The sequence below is a fragment of the Ceratotherium simum genome, chromosome 1 (genome assembly GCF_057802395.1).
Source record: "Ceratotherium simum simum isolate JZ-2026a chromosome 1, ASM5780239v1, whole genome shotgun sequence".
In the NCBI taxonomy this organism is placed as follows: Eukaryota; Metazoa; Chordata; class Mammalia; order Perissodactyla; family Rhinocerotidae; genus Ceratotherium; species Ceratotherium simum.
The window spans coordinates 90,306,348-90,325,238 of record NC_141900.1 but is presented as its reverse complement, the minus strand read 5'-3'; the positions used below and the strand labels follow the sequence as shown (position 1 = coordinate 90,325,238).

The 18,891-nt window shown below is 44.3% G+C and overlaps 2 protein-coding genes across 3 annotated transcripts; both read right to left on the bottom strand.

Annotated features, from left to right (window-relative positions):
• Window positions 1-1,959: 1,959 nt before the first annotated feature.
• Window positions 1,960-5,958, bottom strand: LOC101399393 (aldo-keto reductase family 1 member B10-like). 2 transcript variants are annotated; one of them, XM_004430740.2, is made up of 6 exons: window positions 5,836-5,958; window positions 5,465-5,571; window positions 4,974-5,055; window positions 4,136-4,219; window positions 3,399-3,481; window positions 1,960-2,002 (listed from the first exon to the last, which is right to left on the bottom strand). In XM_004430740.2, exons 1-6 carry the CDS (start codon window positions 5,953-5,955, stop codon window positions 1,960-1,962), a joined length of 519 nt encoding a protein of 172 aa, XP_004430797.2. In that variant the 5' UTR covers window positions 5,956-5,958. The 2 variants fall into 2 exon arrangements, with proteins under 2 accessions (XP_004430797.2, XP_014643281.2); XM_014787795.2 differs by having other exon boundaries at window positions 3,417-3,481.
• Window positions 5,959-7,407: 1,449 nt separating this feature from the next.
• LOC147918276 (aldo-keto reductase family 1 member B15-like) lies at window positions 7,408-14,284 on the bottom strand. Its single transcript, XM_087434321.1, has 5 exons — window positions 14,219-14,284; window positions 12,053-12,220; window positions 10,846-10,956; window positions 9,790-9,867; window positions 7,408-7,506 (listed from the first exon to the last, which is right to left on the bottom strand). Exons 1-5 carry the CDS (start codon window positions 14,282-14,284, stop codon window positions 7,408-7,410), a joined length of 522 nt encoding a protein of 173 aa, XP_087290447.1.
• Window positions 14,285-18,891: the final 4,607 nt, after the last annotated feature.

Here is an 18,891-nt window from a genome sequence, read left to right as displayed (position 1 = left end):
AAGATCGGCCCCAAGCCAACACCCGCCAATCCTCCTCTTTTTTTGCTGAGGAAGACTGGCCTCGGGCCAACACCCATGCCCATCCTCCTCTGCTTTATATGGGATGCCACCACAGCATGGCCCACCAAGCACTGCGTTGGGTGCATGCCCAGGACCCGAACCGGCAAACCCCAGGCCGCCACAGTGGAGCGCGTGCACCCAATTACTTGCTCCACCGGGCCGGCCCCACCTAAGGTTTTTAATCAAGAAAATTATGATCACAATCACATGAAGGAAAAAATTTTTACAACATTTTAAACACACGTAAAACACCAGAGACTATGTATGGATGTGTAAATAAATATTAAAAATATAAAAATGTGGATCGGGAGTGCATCAGTCAGGGTCCAGCCAGGAGAACAGAAACCACTCAAGATTTTTGAACATTGGATATTTAATTCAAATTATTGGTTACACAGGTGATGGAAGAGCTGGGCTATCAAACAGGAGAAGAGCAGGTGAGCCGACTCAGACACTAATAGCAGCAGGAAGGCTACCGGTCCTTGGGATGGAGGATTTAGGAGCAAGTGCTCTTTCCTAATCCCAGAAGCCACAGCACCTGGTGGGAGATAGAATCAAGGTGGAGGCTGCCTGGCAAGAGCTGGGACCACAGAGGAAATGTGACTTCTCTGGAGATGCCACTCAAGATAGAGAGAGAAGAAGACACACCTGGCTTCTCCCTTCCTCCTGCCCTCCAATCACCTAACAGTACCTTCATTGACCAAAGCCAGGCAGAAGCCATGTGGCTAGGGATGCTGGGAAATGTAGTTAGTAGACCCCCGCCATGCAGAACAGGGGAGGGTAAGGACTGGGAGCAAGTGGATAAAAAGACCTGCCGAGGAAGGAGGAAGCCCCTCACCAACTGGAGGATGAGCATGACCTCTGGGGAGGGAGTCAGGAGAAGGGGGATGGGAAGGAGTACAGAGTGTCCTGAACCATGATGATAACCATTTATTTTGTTAATAATTTTTTTTTAAAGCTTTGAAGCCAATAAGGCAAAATGTTAGCATTTGTTAAATCTGTGAGAAGGGTGGTCAGATGCTCATTATGTTATTCTCTGTACATTTCTATATAATTGGAATATTTCGTAAGAAGAAATCATTACAGAAAAAGGAAATGTTCCAGATGAATGGAAATAGTAAACATTCTCCTCATTCAGACTCGGCTCCCTTCCCCACTGCACCCCCAGGGCTACACCACACACCCCTCCTTCAGTGAAGGGTGGCACCATCAAATGTCTCACAGGCTGTGCCACCACCAGAGTTGACTCAAGGCATGATGACATGTTAAAGGAAGTTGGGAGAGTGAGAAAGAGAAAAGGTAGAGAAAGGCAAGGAGGGAAAGTGCCAGAAGGCTTGGGAGGGAGAGGACAAATCACAGTGAACTCTCCCAGAGCCCACCTGCCTTCACAGCTTGGTTCAGCTTCTTACAACCTGGGTGGTCTTGGGCCAGTGCCTTGGCCTCCCCATTCCTGCATGTCCTCTTCTGTCAAATGGCAAGAAGAGTCCTTACCTCTCAGGGGTGGTCTCAGGATTCAATGAGTTAACACATAAGAAAGGCACTTCAATTTGTGGTGACACATAGTAAACTCGGCATATGTGTTCCTTACATATTCTTCTTTATCTTTTTATCTTTATATCCTCACTGTTAGCAGAGATCCCCCCTCCCAGCCTCTCACCGTGACCAGATCAATTAAGTGAAAAACACTGTAATTTGCTTCTCTGAGTCATATCTCCCTGTGAATTCTGGTTGAACATACTGATCTAGATACAACACTGCCTAGAATCTGACCTACAGGAGGCCCAGACTCAGTAAGAGTTCAGACAAGCTTGGATAAAATAGGACTCTAGTGGAGAGAGTTACACTTCAGTAAAGCGAAGAGAGAGAATCTGCAGAGTCATCTTCTCAGGAGACTCAGCTTCAGTATTCTGCATTGAAGGGATATTCATCCAAATCAGCCAACCTGAAGAGAAAACAGGCATAAAGAAGAATATGTTACTATTAGATTCTGGTTTCAAAGGCATTCTTCTCTGGTGTATCCCGTGGTCTTGGTGCTCTCTCAGCTTCCGCAGAAGATTCTCTAAGAACACGAGGAAGGGGCCCCACCTCGACCTTCCGTTAAACTGATCTAAAGGGTGTGCTGGGAGGAGGGCAGGCAAGCAGTGAGCAGGGCACCAGAATAAACGTGTAATGACAGCTAATAATAAGCCTGGTGCCAAGCACAGTGCTGGTGCCTTACAAGCATGATCTCGATTTATTCTTATAACACCTCTCTGCCTGCTCTGTGACCTCGTCTCCTCTCACTCTTCCCCTCACTCAATCTGCTCCAGCCCCACTGGCCTCCTTACTCGAAAGATCTAAACACAATTCCACCTCGGGGTCTTTGCACTTGCTGTTCTCACTGCCAAGAATGCTCTTCTCTCAGACATCCACATGGCTGACCTCTCACATCCTTCAGGTTTCTGCTCGAATGTCACCTTATCAGCAAAGCCTCCCTTGCCCCACCCTATTTAAAGTATCTATCCCACCACCACCCACAACTTCCTATCAACCTTTACCCGAGTTTATTTTTTTAATAGCATTTATTACTATCTTACAAACATATTTTGAGTTTATTTCCGTACTCCGCCAATAGAGAAGAATAGAGAAGTTAGAATAGAACAGAGACGAGAATAAAATAGAGAAGTTAGACAATGCCTTCCTACAATTTACTTTCTTTCTTAGTTGTAGGATTCATTCTTGTTTGCTGAGGAAGATTCACCCTGAGCTCACATCTGTTGCCAGTCTTCCTCTATTTTGTATGTGGGTTGCTGCCACAACATGGCCACTGAAAAGTGGTGTAGGTCCGCGCCCAGAAACCAAACCCCAGGCTGCCAAAGCAGAGTGCACTGAACTTAACCAATAGGCCACTGGGCTGGGCCCTGTAGGATTAATTCTTAATTGACATATTTATTTTGAGTCTATTTCTGTATTCCCTCCCTAGGATGCTAGCCTGTGAAGTGTTAGTCCAGTGTCATATCTCCAGCACTGAGACAGTGCCTGGCACATAGGAGATGCTCAATACATATTTATTGAGGGAATGGATGAATGGATGCTTCTGCCTTCTGCCTAGGGACAACATATCCTCTCTCGAAATTTTAGCTCTATATCCAGAAGTTCAGATAATAAGCAGCAATTAGGGATGTGTCTTTCCTTTCCATAATGATTCCAGTTGCTCCAATTTTAATTTTTCAAACGACCGGAAAATAGTATTTGAAGATAAAAGTAGTCCCAGCTCCTTTCTAATCCTTCCAGCTCACCCTCTACCAGATTAGAAAGACTGACGATCCTCCTACTTAACTTAGCCCAGTGGCACTTACTGTCCCATGTGGAAGAACCTCCAGTTTCTGTTGAAGCTGAGTATGGTCGCCATCTCCTTATCACTCAATTTAAAGTCAAAGACCTAGAAAGGCAAGAATTGCAAAACATCATCGGTAAGACAATTTCTGGTGTGATTTGTGATTCTCAGCCAGGAGCAAGCTCACATCCGCAGCACTAACTGGCCATAGGAGTTTCTTCCAGTGTGTCCACCAGATACGAATTTGGCTCTAAATGAGGTCCTACACGAAGACTGCCACATTTATAGGGTTTAGTGTTCTAAAGGGGAGGTGATTAGGCTTATAGACATTAAACTGCAGGTGTGCACCTTGTCTGTGCTCCCCAATGCACATGTGGGTTCTTCCAGGTCAGTTCAAGTGCGGTCCATATCTCCCCTGCTGCTGGGAGGCGGGGTGTTTAGGCCAGAACAGTCTGCTCCTGCCTATGGCCCATGACCTAACTGCTCAGGGGCAACCAAGGGTCTTCTCAGTGGTGAGAGGCACACCTGGGCTCAGATCTGACAGGACTCCCTGGCCGCTCCCCTCACCACATCCTTGGCCCCTGGGTCATTCATCTCAGCTCTGCTGAGGTCAGCTCCCTGGCCTGAGATATGACGGGGTGGCGGGAAGGGGATGAGGCCCACAGACACGACAGAGATGGGATGAGAAGCCTAGTGAGAGCGTCTCTCCCATCCCTTCCTCCACTGATGAAAATGAGGGCCACCCAGCTGGGATCCTACCTGAAAGTTCTCCACGATGCGTGCTGGTGTCACAGACTTGGGGATCACAGCCACATTCCTCTGAATATGGAATCGGATCAGAACCTGTACAGAAAGGGACACCATGTCTCCACTTCTCTGTAAGGAGCCCTATTCTACTGAAAGGAAAAACAAAATCTCTCTGCCACTCACTGTGTCTTCAGTTACAACAGCTAATATGACTGAGCTCTTCACAGCTGTCAGTCACTTGTTAGTCCTATGGTCAATTATCTCCCTTAATCCTCACAACAACTCTATGATTTTCCTTTTTTAAAAATAAGGAAAGTTGGGGCTGGCCCTGTGGCCTGGTGGTTAAGTCTGGCACACTCCACTTCGGCCACCTGGATTTGTGAGTTCAGATTCTGGGTGCCGACCTACACTGCTTATCAGCCATGATGTGGCACAGATGTTAGCTCAGGGCTAATCTTCCTCAAGCAAAAAAAATGAGGGAGATTGGCAACAGATGTTAGCTCAGGGCAAATCATAGGCAAAAAAAATAAAAAAGGAAAGTGGCTTGGACAGAGTTCAGGATAAGGCTGATAGGAGGTGAGCTGGGCTCTGAACCCAGATCTCTCAGTTCCAAAAGCCAGGCTCTTGTCACTGAGTGATAGGGCTCAACAGAAGCTGTTAGACGGATGCTATCCTGGTTTCAGCAATAACAGTGGTATTTCCTGGAGGTCCCAACAGACTTTCAAGGAAGGGCCTTAGTGGGTTTCCTCTCCTGTTTTCTTCCCCCTCAAGGAGATAAAAACACAATATAAGGAACAAAACAGAAGATTAGTTTGCTGGGCTTAAAAAAACTCACACACATACACTGTACCTGGGCTGTAGATTTTTTGTGCTTTGCAGCAATCTCCTTAATCTTGGGATCCTCCAGTAGGGAAGGGTCATCTGGCTTGGCCCTGGAGACAGAAAGATGGCTGGTGTGAATAATCATCATTGTTACCATATGCAAATGAGCATTACTCCAATGATGGTCCCAAGGCTGATCATTAGTCTTCTCCATGTGGGAGACAAGGCAAGAGGATCTGAAAGCTTTGTGTCTTGCCCCTGAGCCCACCCATGGGCTCTGAAGCCTCAGCATTTTGCAAATGCTGGTCCAGCGCTGGCTGGCTGAACCCGAGTATTTCAGAGGGTTCGGCATGTTGCTGTTGTTTTAAAGTTTCTAGTTTTCCCCACTGTTTGTATGTGCCAGCCACGTTGCTTCCGATACACCTTTCTTCCTGGTGGCTTACACTCTCATACCAACATTAACAAATGATAAAACAATTGTTTAAGGGTATCAAGAGAAAGATCCCTCAGAAGCCTCACCAAGGTCTATCTGGAGAGCCCAGAGGGCCGTACGCCGTGACAGTGATGCCTTTGGAGTGGCAGTACTGGATCAATTTCTCCTGTGTGAGGTATGGGTGAACCTCAACCTGCAAAACCTGCAAGCTCCTCACCAGTGAGTTGGCCTGCTTTGTGAGCTGCTCGTAGTGAATTCTGCACACAAAAAAGACTGCCTAGCAAAGGGCAAACACTACCCACTACCAGACTGGCTACACGACTCCCTGTCTGGCATCTCCCCAAAGTGTCCTGGTCACTGTGCCCTGAGATAACACTCAGTACCTAACAGTGAACTTACTTCCAAATGTTTAAGAAGTAATAGGGAGGGCCCCTCGCTTTGATTAAGCAGAATTTACCTGGTTAGTCACTGGTTTGTATTTCAATCCCGGTTTGTTCAAGAGCCTTTCAATCTGGAAGTGGTTGAAGTTGGAGATCCCAATGGCTTTCACCAGCCCCTCGTCCACCAGCTCCTCCATGTCCTGTTATAGAAAGGAACACTTTGGGCATTTCTAGAGGCTTGGCTTAGTCCTCTCTGGGGCAGGAGAAACTGGCAAAGGAGCCACTGCACTAGGATTAGCTGAAGCATTTAAAGGAAATTTCAGTCCAGCCTGTGGATGTCCATCAACGGTTGTTTCCAGCCCTCCTGCCCTTCCCCAGCCTCACTGAAACTGGGCGTAAGATGTACTGGTTTTATACAATTGCCGTTCTCCTCTCACCCAAACCGAGATGGCCTGAGTTACCCCAGAAGAGGCTGCACCATGTGCAGAAGCATCACTTGTCTGGGTCTGGGTCACCCTCTCCCACACCAATCATGGCTTGGTTTGCAGTATCAGGGTGACTGGAGAAGGTTGTGCAGATTACACCTCAGCAGGGGCACCTGTCCAAGGAATTAAGTAGGTCCAACATCTGGCCGCCATCCACCTACCAAGCCACGCTTCCTGGTGCAGAAGCTGCATTGACCCCAAGGAAGGATATCTTTTTATAGTTTTAAGCCTATAAGGGGCACTTTTCCAAATTTGCCCAAAGAGACCATTTGTATCATAGCAGCACCTAATTTTACATATGTTTGTATTCATTTATGACATGTCTGGATCCTGTCCAGGAATTGTCGGGATTTAAAAGTATACAACTTGCTTCCTCTTCCAAGAATCTTACAGTCCAGTGAAAGTGCTAGAATTCCCTTCTGGGGAGCAATCAGCCACAACACTGAGGCTGCCTCAGATCACTGGACAGAGGCACAGCACTGAGAATCTGGGAGGTCAGAGAAGGAAGGGCCACAGTTGCCAGGGGAGGCTTTGTGAATGGAGTTTAAACTGGGACTCAAAAAATCACTTGCAGAAAAGAGAGAAAAAATAAGACCAGGTGAGGGAGGAACGTGCGAGCAAAGGCTCGAGGGAGGGACAGGCATGAGGTGTTCAGGGGACGCTCCATCAGTGGTTCTCAAACTTGGCTGCAATTTGGAATCAGCCGAGAGCTTTAAAATATACTGATGCCCAGGTTTCAGCCCCAGAATGTCTCACCGAACTGGTCTGGGATGTACCTAGGCATTGAGATTTTTAAAAATCTCCCGGTGATTTTAATGCACAGCCAAAGTTGAGGACCACTAGAATAAATGATGTAGGTCCTCAAATTGGGCAAAAGAGTTTAGAATTGATGAGATCACAATGTGCCTGAAATTCCTGAGTTGGGTAATGAGATAATCTAAAAGTTTTGTGTGTCATAGATAAGGTGCAGTTGAGTCTATGACACATCTTGACTTTTTTACACTTTTTTCCTCCACCTGCTTCAGGGTAGTCAAGGAGGTTTCTGTTGAGAGAGTTGCAGCTCCACGTAAACATTTATTGCTTATGTGTTCAGTCTTGTCTGTTTCATCTTAGACTCTCTGATTATGGTCATCAAAACCTTTTCATGCCTTCAAAATCTTTTCTTTAGCAGTTATTCTGAAATCCACTCAAAGGACACGGCACTGTGAAAATCGGGTACTTTTTGCAGAGAACGATGACATAATTGCCACATTTGGTCTCATCCTAAAAGCTAGGGCAAAAAAATCTTGCGGAACCAGCATTAAGGTCTGCTAGTCTCCACATCTCACAACAAATAATTCCTAAGATAGGTAAGCACTCATGTTTTACCAGGGTCATATAGATGACAGAGCCCTCTTATCACCTTTAATGCAAAGGCTCAGTCTGCTGTAATTTTAGACAATCTGTAGGCCTTAGCACACTTCTCTTTCTCAGGAATAAAGCATTCATTGAGTGGAGACCATGCACATAAACCATTACATTGTTCACTAAATCATCGATCTTGAAACATTGATCTCACAGGAGGTTGTTCGTGGTAGGAAAATAAATATGTTGACTTTTTTTACAGTTAAGTACCAGAATTCGAGTTTCTTTTCATGGCTATAATTTTGTCACTAGCCAAGAGAAAGTAATATCTTTTCTTGAGATTCAGGCTTAATAAATTTATTTTAGTGAATTTATCAAACAGGTATTTCAGACCATGTGGTTGGATAATGACTTGTGTGGTTGTTAAGGTAAAAACGAACATGTACACCCCAAAAACCCAGCATTTTCCAACTTGTAGTTTGAACCCTCTTTCTAGTATGTGGGCTCAACCACCTCATGGCTTGGACAGCAGTGATGCTCTGTCACATGTACCATGGATTCATATTTAATTGTGTAATCAAAATAGCGGAATGTATGACAAATTGATGCCTTCATAAGATTTTCCCAAGATTATTTGACTTACTTCTATGTATGTATAGTCTCTTGCTCATGAAATATATTTCCACTAATTGATTATTTAGTATGACTTTTAATTCCATAAATCATTGCTGTTTTACGATTCCTAATACTTACTTGTAGAACCTACCTGCAAATGACATATGCTTATGGAGCAAATCCAGTGGAAATACTGAAGATCCTCGTCATGACTCTTTATCATGCCTGCTAGTCTTTTGCTTTTTTTTTTTTCCTTTCTGCATACAACCCAGAGAGCTTCATGACAGACTTAAAAATCCAGCCATAGAAATCTAGATAGTTTTCTCCATACTTGGTTTTAACAGCCTTCCGCTGTTATGAGGCAAATTTAAAGATTTACTTGCCAAAGATAATTTCCCTTACTAATACATTTACAGGATTGCTAACCTTGCCGTTGTAAAATGATTACTTTTCTGCTTCATTACCCTTTCCAGTTTTGCTATCTGAATTATCTTACTGCTAGTTGTTGAAGTTCAAAGCAGCAGGAATTCTGTGCTTACAGATAGTTTTGAACACACAATCCACAGAAAAGTTACATTGAATTTAATTATAACAATTCTATGCTCCTTAGAAAGGTTCATTTTAATACATTTTTAAGCTGTAAAACACAAAACAAACAGAACAACATGTGTCCCCACCCTGAAAGTTGACAAATAACACAATTAACTCTAGGAGTTTTCTTCACTCTCATTTACAACTTGTTCATTCACTTGGTTCTCTACTAGCATGTGCAAGAGGACACAATGATTTCAGAAAAAAATTATCAGAGAAAGACTTTCATTCCTTAATTCCATATTGAATATGAATTATGTGGAACAGGTCATTATCTGATCTGAGAAGCGGGCACTCGTGTGCCCCAATGTTTGGACCTGCATATTCACTGTGTGCCACCCACTGTGTTAAGGGTGTCAGTAGTTGGATTTTTGAAACAGAGAGACCTGGGTCCAATCCCAGTTCTTCCACACACTTGCTATGTGACCTGAAAAAGTCACCAACCTCTCTAGGTCTCAGTTTCCTCCTTAGTAAATGGGATTGACAATAGTACTGGCCTCATAGAGTTGAATGATTAAATCAACTCCATGACTAAAGTTGCTGGCACTCAATAGATGTTGGCTATCTTAATCCTTAATTTACACATCATAAAAGATATATATATAATTAATATGTACTGTGAGATTTTTTTTAAGAGGCAGAACTGAGTTATTAAAGTTAAATAACTTACCCTAGGTTACTCAGATAAGTCACACAAACCTAGGGTGAAATCTCTGTTCTAAATCCCTCCCCCTAGTTTGAGAACAGCATGTGTATCCTCCAAGTTGAGGTATATTATATTCCCAGTCTCATCGGAGGACTCAGTCTTGGCCTTTGAAAATATAAATAGTATCAGATGGACCTAAAAGCAAAAACAGATTAGGACGGAGTTCAAAGAATTAGAGAATAACAATGAAACAGCATCAAGTACACAGACACTTTCACACAGTGCAGACCCTTGTGGATGACTGAAGAAAGTTCTCACTTCCAGCACACTTAGAGGAAGATGGAACCTACCTCCCAGGCATCCAAAAATGTTGTTTTATTGGTAAGGATCTTGCCTTTATCATCTTTGGGGTAAAAGTTCTCACCACGCTGTAAATGCAGAACAAAAAGCTTAGTGCGATGTGCATCTGAACATTTGGTTCTGTTAACTGGGTTTCAGGATCTTAACTCGGGCTCTACACCCACATTTCATACCATTTTTTTAGGTTCTAGGGTACAAACTTCAAGATTGTGAGTTTAATAAAATATCTAAATCAATCTACTATATTATATAAATTCTTTTATTTGAGAAACTGCTAGACTGATTGTAAAATCTATAATTAGCACATTCCAAAAGCTGCCATCAACACCATGGGCATTAACTTCATATACCCAGTCTCCATACACACTTGGGGGCAAACTTCAATTTCAAAATCACCAGACAAGGGTTAGCTCCCAAAAGAGTGGCTTACTGGGGGAAGATACTGGCCAACTTCTGTTCTTGCAGCCTCAAGAAGCCTGCACTTAGGGATGGCACGCTATCATCCCCCTAGCTGATCACGAGGTGAGGGAGCTGGGAATTCATGTCCTTCTCCCCTCTCAGGAGTAGGCAGGAGCAGAGCCCCAGGTAACGTGTGCTGTTTCTTCCATGAGGACTGGCTACCTTCCAGCATGACCACACTTGGGCTTTTCTCCAAGATGGCACTCCCAGGGCGGGCTGTGGTTCACACGAGGGTTAGCCCTGAAATATCGTTATGTAAGAGCCCCCTGGGGGGACGCTTGGCATGGAATCAGGACCATGGTGACGTGGCAGTTGCAGCTTGCCTGGGCTGCCAGAAATCCTGATTCTCTCAGATGCAGCTGAGAGAGAACCTAGGCCCGCGGTCAAGCTCCGCAGCCACACGTGGACTCGGCCTCCCTTCCAGACCAGCACCTTTCTTCCCCATCGTCTCCTCCTCACAACCTGCAGCTCAAGTCATGAAGCGCAAGGCCTCCTGCTTCAGCCTGCCCAGCCCCCAGGCCTGGCCCAGCTGCTATTCTCCAGCTCCCGCTTGGGAACTGGAGTCTAGGACAGAGAGTAGCTCAAACCTGTAATCCCTGTGGCCAGTGAATAAGATAGATGTCCAGATAGTCCAGTTTCAGATCCTTGAGGGTCTTCTGACAGGCTTGCTTCACTAGAGGTCTCTCGAAGAAGGTGGGCTATAACTGCAGAGATGCAACAGTGAGACGTCAGTACTGGGGAGAGAAAGCGCCACGTCACACTCCTTCTCCTGCTTTTTGACGGACACCTTGATCTAAGCCGGGGGCAGGCCATTTATAGCAAAGTTGGTTAAGACAGGTGATCCAGGTATGGAAGATAACCTGGGTGCTCAGCAAGTCAGTGACATTCTTACATGTTGAGGGTAAGTTATTGTTTCAACTCTCCTGGTGTTCTATACATCTCTGATGTTGTTTAGCATATTTGGGCACTGATTTCCTATTTGTTTACATGTGTCATTCCCTTCCTAGGTTGTAGGCTTTCAGGGGCAGGAACTGTGTTCAGCTTTTAAATGTCCAGCATTCTTAAGCCTTTGGGAGCAGACGGTCCTCTCTCTGTACTCCTATGTCTCCAAGCCTGTGGCCCCCAAGTGATGAGTCGACAAGGAGTCTATCCAGACTCAACTACCGCATACAGTGGGGTCTATTTCTCCCATCAGATGCATGCACTTCCCAGGTACCTGTAACCAGTACATTTTAGCAAGGCTATAATACAGATCCAGTGATTCTCATTCCTCTCTCAATTGACTCCCTCCAATTTGTTTAATAACATTTTGTAACTCACCATTTACTAGACTGAACTAAAATGAACTTCGTATGTAACGATAAAAAATGCTCCTGCAGTTTTCCAAAATAACCCCTGGTTGAGAACCTCTGGGCTACAGCCATTGAGACCACAGTGCCTGAAATGTGGGGATTCCCAGACTCCACCCTTACCCTGTGAGTGCCACAGGGCAGATGGATCCCACTGATGGGGAGCAGGGAGGCCAAGGGCATGGCCATGGCTCAGTGGAGCCATCCCACTAGGGGAAAGCCTCATTGAGACAGGCGGAGCAGCAGTAGTGTCTCCACATCCCAATACTGGTCTAGAGTGTGGATTTGTTTGTGTCCAGGGACATTATAAAGGCAGCAAGGAAGAGGGCTGGAGGAAATGAAGTGAGCACTTAGAGGGAAGGCTGGCAGACTTCTGGGTGCTCTCAAGTCCAAATACTTCCGCCTGCCTTGAAGTCAGCCCTCCTCCCAAAGGAGCCCCATGTACCTTGCTAACAATGAAGAGGTCCTCCCTCTTTACAGCCTTCTCTTGGATCTTCTCTTGGATGGCTTCCCCCACCTCATTCTGGTTCTCATATAGATAGGCACAGTGGATGTTGTGGTACCCTGCATCAATGGCCACCTTCACAGCCTCTTTGACTTTGCCTGGGGCAGACTGAAAGGAAAAAGAGAAGACCATCACATACTCTCATCCCCAGACCACCTTCATCAGGCTCTCCTACACAACCCAGCTCCTCCAAACCAAGGCTTCACTGGGGTCCCATTATCCATAGGACACCTGGGAGGAAAACACACCTTGGAAAACTCTTCAAAAGAGAAGGAAAGAAAGTGAATTAACTTTATGATTATGGCCTCATGTCCTGTGGTGGCTAAAAGCCCATTCCTTCTAATTCAGTTTAACCCTCTCGTCCTGAAATGTCTCCAGGTGTGTGGGAGAGAGTGCTGGCCCTACTGCAACCCTTTCTAAAGACCAGGCTGACAAATGGATTCTGCAATCACCCAGAGGAATTTTCAGATGACTGCCCCAAATGGCCATTATCCAGCATAAATCCCGGCTCACCACCTCCTAGGTGTGTGGCCTGAGCAGATTACTTAATTTCTCTAAACCTTGTCTGCAAAATGGGGATAAGAATAGAACCTGCCTCCTGAGGTTGTTGTGTTGACTAAGTGCACAGTGAACGTACCATTTTAGCCCAGCGCCTGGCACACACCAAGGGTCAAGGGTGCACGCCATTATAGAATTATTGTGGCAGAGCAAGGAGAAGTAGAAAACTTTGTAAGAATGGAGTTTCTTTTCCCATTAAATGCAAAAAAAAAAAAAAAAAAGCATTAGAAATACCACATTCTATGTAACCTAACCAAGCCAAACAATGAGAAAAAAACATTTAATACTGATCTTTCACAAAACCTTTTAAAACCTCTTCTATTGTAAAGTAATGAACATGTTCAGAAGCATCCCAGGGTGCCCTTCCAGGTCACCACACCCTCTGTTACCTTGACAGGTAGAAGCACAGGATCCTTTAAAATTAGATCATCTCCACATCTTAAAAATGGCTCCCTTCACAATCTTTACTTCTGAAAAGAATTTTCTGTTCAGTTTATACAGGGTGAGCAGATTCACTGGAGACCTGGAAGCAATTATTTGTCACATCTGTATCAAGGGCAATGCTCTGATTTGGGGCAAAACAGCCCTGTTCAAGTAAGAGAAACTGGTACTGAATCCATCTGGGACTGATCTGCTCACCCAGACTGACCAAGAACACTCACTGAGAATGACCCAGTCCTGGAACAGAAGGATCCTATTCTCTAACCCTGGAGAAGAGATGGGAAAGACAAGGTTCATAGAAGAACAGAGCCAGTGGGGAGAGAATCAACAGAGGGCTAAGAGAAGAAGATGCAAGGACTGCTCCTGGTAACTAGTCAGGATGGTACTGTCACTGATGGAAATGAGAAAGAAGGCAGTTAGGAAGTGATGGGGAAACATCACCCTAGGAGAGGCTCAGGAGTCTGCTTTCCTGTGCACTGGAAGGTGCCTGTCTGGGTTTTGCCAGCTGACTTGAGCACACCTTAGGAAGCTGAGCTCCTGACTCCCACCCTGGCTCTCCTCTTGCTGGGTCCATCCTCCCTGTGGTCTCAGCACTTCTCAGACTCTACTGTGCACCAGGACCTCCTGGGAATCTCACTGATGTGCAGATCCTAACTCAGTAGCCTGGGGTGGGGCCTGAGACTCTGCATTCTCACAGGCTCCCTCCCAGGGGTACTGGTGCTGCCAGCCCAGGTTCCACGCTGAGCGGTGAGAAGTGCCAGGGCCTTCCGAGCCCTGGCATCCCCTCCTCTCAGCCACCCAGGCAGCAGCAAACCCATGGACCCTTTAAGTGTCCTAGAGCCAAGGAGAGTTTAGAGGGAAAGGTGGCTAGGAGAGAAATTGCCCTGGAAAAACTTGATAATTGTTAGTGAAACTCTCACCATTCCTGGAAAAAGCCAGACTTGCAGCCTGAACCAGCCCTAAGAAAGGAAAGCAACCTCAGTCCTGGCTCCAGAGCCAAACTCTCACCTCCCCAGACCCCTGCCTCTGGGCGTTCCCTACCGACAGAGGAGAGAAAATGCCCAAAGCCCCTTGAGGGATGCACATTCCAAATATTTGTATATTTACCCTCCAGGTGCCCAGGCCCATGATGGGCATCTTGGCCTTGGTGCTGAGTTCCAGGGATCCAGGCATGGTGAGTGCAGACACGGTTCTGAGCCAGCAGGTAGATGTCTTGTGCCCTGGTCAAGGGCAGGACACCGGTCCTGGTGCGGAGGGAGGAGCTGGAGGCTGGGGGCAAGCAGTCGTCTCTTGCCCTGGCATGAACAGGAAGTCCTTACAGCCTTTTGTAAGACTGAGTAATGTTAATGAACTTTCAACACCACAATGTGTAAAGTCCTCCCTGCTACAAAATGCATGAATTAATTTTATCAATTTTTGTTTTCCTTTGCTAGTTTAATAAATAGAAAATAAAAGTGTCCATGTATTTTAATTTGTTCCTATTTGCTCTATAGTTGTACATTTTTTCCCCCAGAGCATAGACATTACCTCTCAACCACTTGGATAGGATCTTTAGATGCTAATAATCTTCATACATTTATTTAGGATTTGGGGCTTTGACCAATAATTGTGTTTATAATGAACTTTTAAATTTTTATGACTTCCTTTAAAAGAAACTTATTATCATAAAACGATACATAAGAAAAATTGGAAAATGTAGAAGTTTACAAATAAGGAAATATTAATCACTTGTGTTCTTACCACTCAAGATACTATTGTGAGAGCACTGTTCTCTAGCTTTTTGTCTGTGCATATATATTTTTAATACACTGCATATGCTTAAATACTACAAAATAAATTAAACCTAGTACCACAAAGTAAACTTTTTTATACATTTATAAAAACTCTTTTTATGATTGTTTTTATATCAAACATTATTTTTTTATTGATGTTTTAATATTTTATAACATTGTGAAATTTTGGGTGGTACATTTTTGTTTGTCCATCACCATATATATGTCTCCCTTCACCCCTTGTGCCCACCTCCCACCCCCATAGCCCCTGGTAACCACAATACAGTTTTCTCTGTCCATGCATTGGTTTATATTCCACATATGAGTGAGATCATACAGTGTTTGTCTTTCTCTTTCCGGCTTATTTCACTTAACATAATACCCTCCAGGCCCATCCATGTTGTTGCAAATGGGACGATTTTGTCTTTTTTTTTTTTATGGCTGAGTAGTATTCCATTGTATATATATATACCACATCTTCTGGATCCAATCATCATTCAAGGGACACTTAGGTTGCTTCCACTTCTTGGCTATAGTGAATAATGCTGCAATGAACATAGGGGTGCATAAGCTTCTTTGGATTGTTGATTTCAGGTTCGTTGGATAGATTCCCAGTAGTGGGATAGCTGGATCATAGGGTATTTCTATTTTTAATTCTTTGAGGAATCTCCATACCGTTTCCCATAGAGGCCGCACCAGTTTGCATTCCCACCAGCTGTGTATGAGGGTTCCTGTCAAACATCATTTTTAATGGTCATAAAAGATTGTTTCATGGATATATTATAATTTGTTCTATCATTTCCCCTATTCTTAGATATTTCAGTTGTTTCCAGTTTGTTATGATTATAAATAAGTAGTATTTCAAAGAACATCATTGTGAGTAAAGCAATGGGAACATTTTGCTTAATTTTAGGCTAGTTCTCCAGAAGTGGGAGTATGTGGTCAAAGGAAATTTATTTTAATTTATCATGTGAACCATGGTTCAAAATTCAGTTTTTTCCCAATGTCATTTATAGAACAATGCATGCCACTGTTTGTGATGTTTCAGAAATTATTTATAAAGCATTTACAATTTTCATTTTTTTAATATTATAGAAGTCATATATAGATACGATCTTTGTAAAAAAGAAAAAGAAAAATCAGTACGGACTACAGAAAAGGTTATGTAAGAAAATAAAAACTATCCATATTTTCACATTTAGAGATAATCATTGTTAACATTTGGGGGCATATCTGGGGATGCCCACGTTGGGGAGAGGGATAGTCCACTCTTCACCCTTTCCCTTAAGGTTCTTATGGCTGGCCAAATAATTAAAAGACAGGTTAGCAGGAGAAAATACTACCAAGTTAAATAACATGTATACATGGGAAAAACTCAGAGGGCTGAGCAACTCATCATTCTGTCTAAGCTGCTTGCTTAAGTATTGTAGCTAAAGGCGTGGAAGGTGTTGGAGGCGATAGTGGTTTGGGATTTCAGAGGGGATGTCTTGACATGAGTACAGCCATGTTTGGCTGCCCCATTGACCTATAGCCACCAGCACACAAAGAAATACAAACCTGCTTTCTGTGTGGTGGGAACTGGCCTTTTCCCGGGAACAGGCCTTTCTCCCACGGAGAGAGTTGCAAGTTGTAACATTTCAAGGCTCTTGGAGCGTCGTAGCATGGGATGGACTGGCCATCTGTGCCGGGCTAAGACGATAACCAAAGAGAACAATGCACGTACACAACTACTGGGCTGGGACGTTAGCCAAGGGGCTCAGTGCACGTATGCCACTGATGACCATTTGTGCGTGGGAACACTAGATGCTTGCTCTGTAAACTCTGTAACTGCTTATATAAACTGCTGGAAACTGAGACCTGGTGAGAGTTCCACCTGTGGAAGGGACACCTTTCCCAGGACGTGTGATCCTTGCCCAGCCGCGTCGATTGACAGGACTCTCCCGGCAGTGGGGCGTGGATATTGTGAGTAATTGATTTGATGTGAAGTAATTGATTTGATATGAAGTAAGTGATTTGATGTGTTCTCTTTTCGGTCAACCTGGTGTTTCTCTTTCCGGTTGATTTGTGTCATTTCTCTTCAGCCGATGTGGATGTTTTCCCTTTCCAGTCGGGCTGATGTTTTTTCCCTCTTAATATTTGATCTATTCGGATCTGTTGGCAGACTATCGCCTTTACTATCCTCTATATAATAAAATATACCTTCAGTCCATTTGTTTGGAGTGGAAAGTGTCTTTTACATCTCCGATCGAATCCCCGAACCTCTCATAACAGGGGAAGAAAATTCACATGGAGAGAGAAATGTGAATGTTTGTCAGACACTTATTTACAGGGCAACTTATAGAGAATGTGGCCGGAGAGACAGAATTTTGATAAGATGAGCTTGTTGGTGTCTTTCTTATCGCCTTCTTCCTTTTATGTTAAATTTTTTTAAACAGTTTGGGAAGGGAAGCTTAAATGTTCTTCCTGAGTCTTCTGAGCCTTTATTGCCTTCAGCTCGAAATAATCCACATACCAGAGTGGTGCATCTTGGGGTTGCCTGACCTGAGCACCCTCACCCACTTAAGTTGGGAAGTCTCAAAGCGGAGGATAACTGTGCCCCGTTTCCCAGGGTGAGGCTGGGAAGAAGACGTCAAGTCTGGGATGGAAGCTCCTGGACCCCTGAACTGTAGAGTGGCAATGACTGCAGGTGGTGTCCAGGTGAGTGGGCCCGAGGGTGGCCTCAGGATGTCCCATGAGCCCCAGCCCAGAGCTGGGAGAGCAGCCTGATTACTCAGTCCCCTGGGGAAACTGGCTGAAAAGAAGGAACCGGGGAGCCCACAGATGTCTCAGAGCTGGGATTGTGGAGGTTGTCATGTGGACATACACAACCTGCACATCATATTCAGGGGAGCTGGATCGAGGTTACAGAGTGGGCTGTGAGGCCAGGGAGTTGTTGGGGATGCGGACATCTGGAATGACTGCACAAAGGGACGAGCACACCTGGGGACCAGATATATGAGTCACATCTCAGGGGAAGCCAGTGTCAGATGGTGATCCACCCCAGGCACCGCTCCTACACTGTGACATTTAGCGAGTCTCCCCTAAACCCAGCTGAGAGCTGGAAAGAAGAAATCCTAAATGTGGTGGATTTTAATCCTGAAACAAATAGAAGTCAGAGTGAAACAAAGGAGAAAGCCAGTGTAAGCTGGAAGTGTAACACAGAAAATTTTCAGAAAAGTGGATAAGATCTGCCAGAAGCAGTTGATCCCAACTCATTTTTTTCTTCATGCCTTCAGAAATTAATTTTAATTTCACTTATTAAAAAAAGTTTTATTTCCATGATGAGAATTTATGGTTCAGAATTTATGTCTTGGGAAGAATTATCCAGGCACAAGTCTTACTCAGCTTAAAACAAATGAAAAGAAGTCTTCCTTATCAGATGAGGAGAGGGGCTATTCTGAATTCAGCACAATTCTCTTCATGGTTTATTATTATTATTATCATTAGTATTATTAACAGGACTTGTACCACCTAACATTACATGGGTTAACATATTTTCTCATTTACCCTTCAAAACAACCTCAGAAGGTAGATCCTATTATTATCCCCATTTTGGATGAGTAACTGACAAATAGAGATGTTGAGTTTTGAATTTTATTTCAATGTTTCAACGGAACCATATGCTTCACATTCTTTTGTGTCTGGCTCCTTTCACTGAAAAGTATGCTTGTGAGGTTCATCCACGTTGCTGAATGTAGCTGTAGTTTGTTTATTCGTTTATGCCTTAATTCCTCCCAGCCCGGGTTCTTATCCAAATTAGAAAATACTCTGGCTACCCCTCCATCTTATTCCTGCTTATGCAGTTTCTGATTTGCTTTTTAATTCTTTTCCAGCAGTCTGGTTGCCCAAACTTCTTCTGAAACAAGTTGCCCCAGGCTGCCTCTTTTTTTTTTAACATACTAGCTCTCTAAGTAAGCTCTTAGGTCCTTTCCAGCTGAACTCCAGCCATGGAGCAGGCCCACCTCCAAG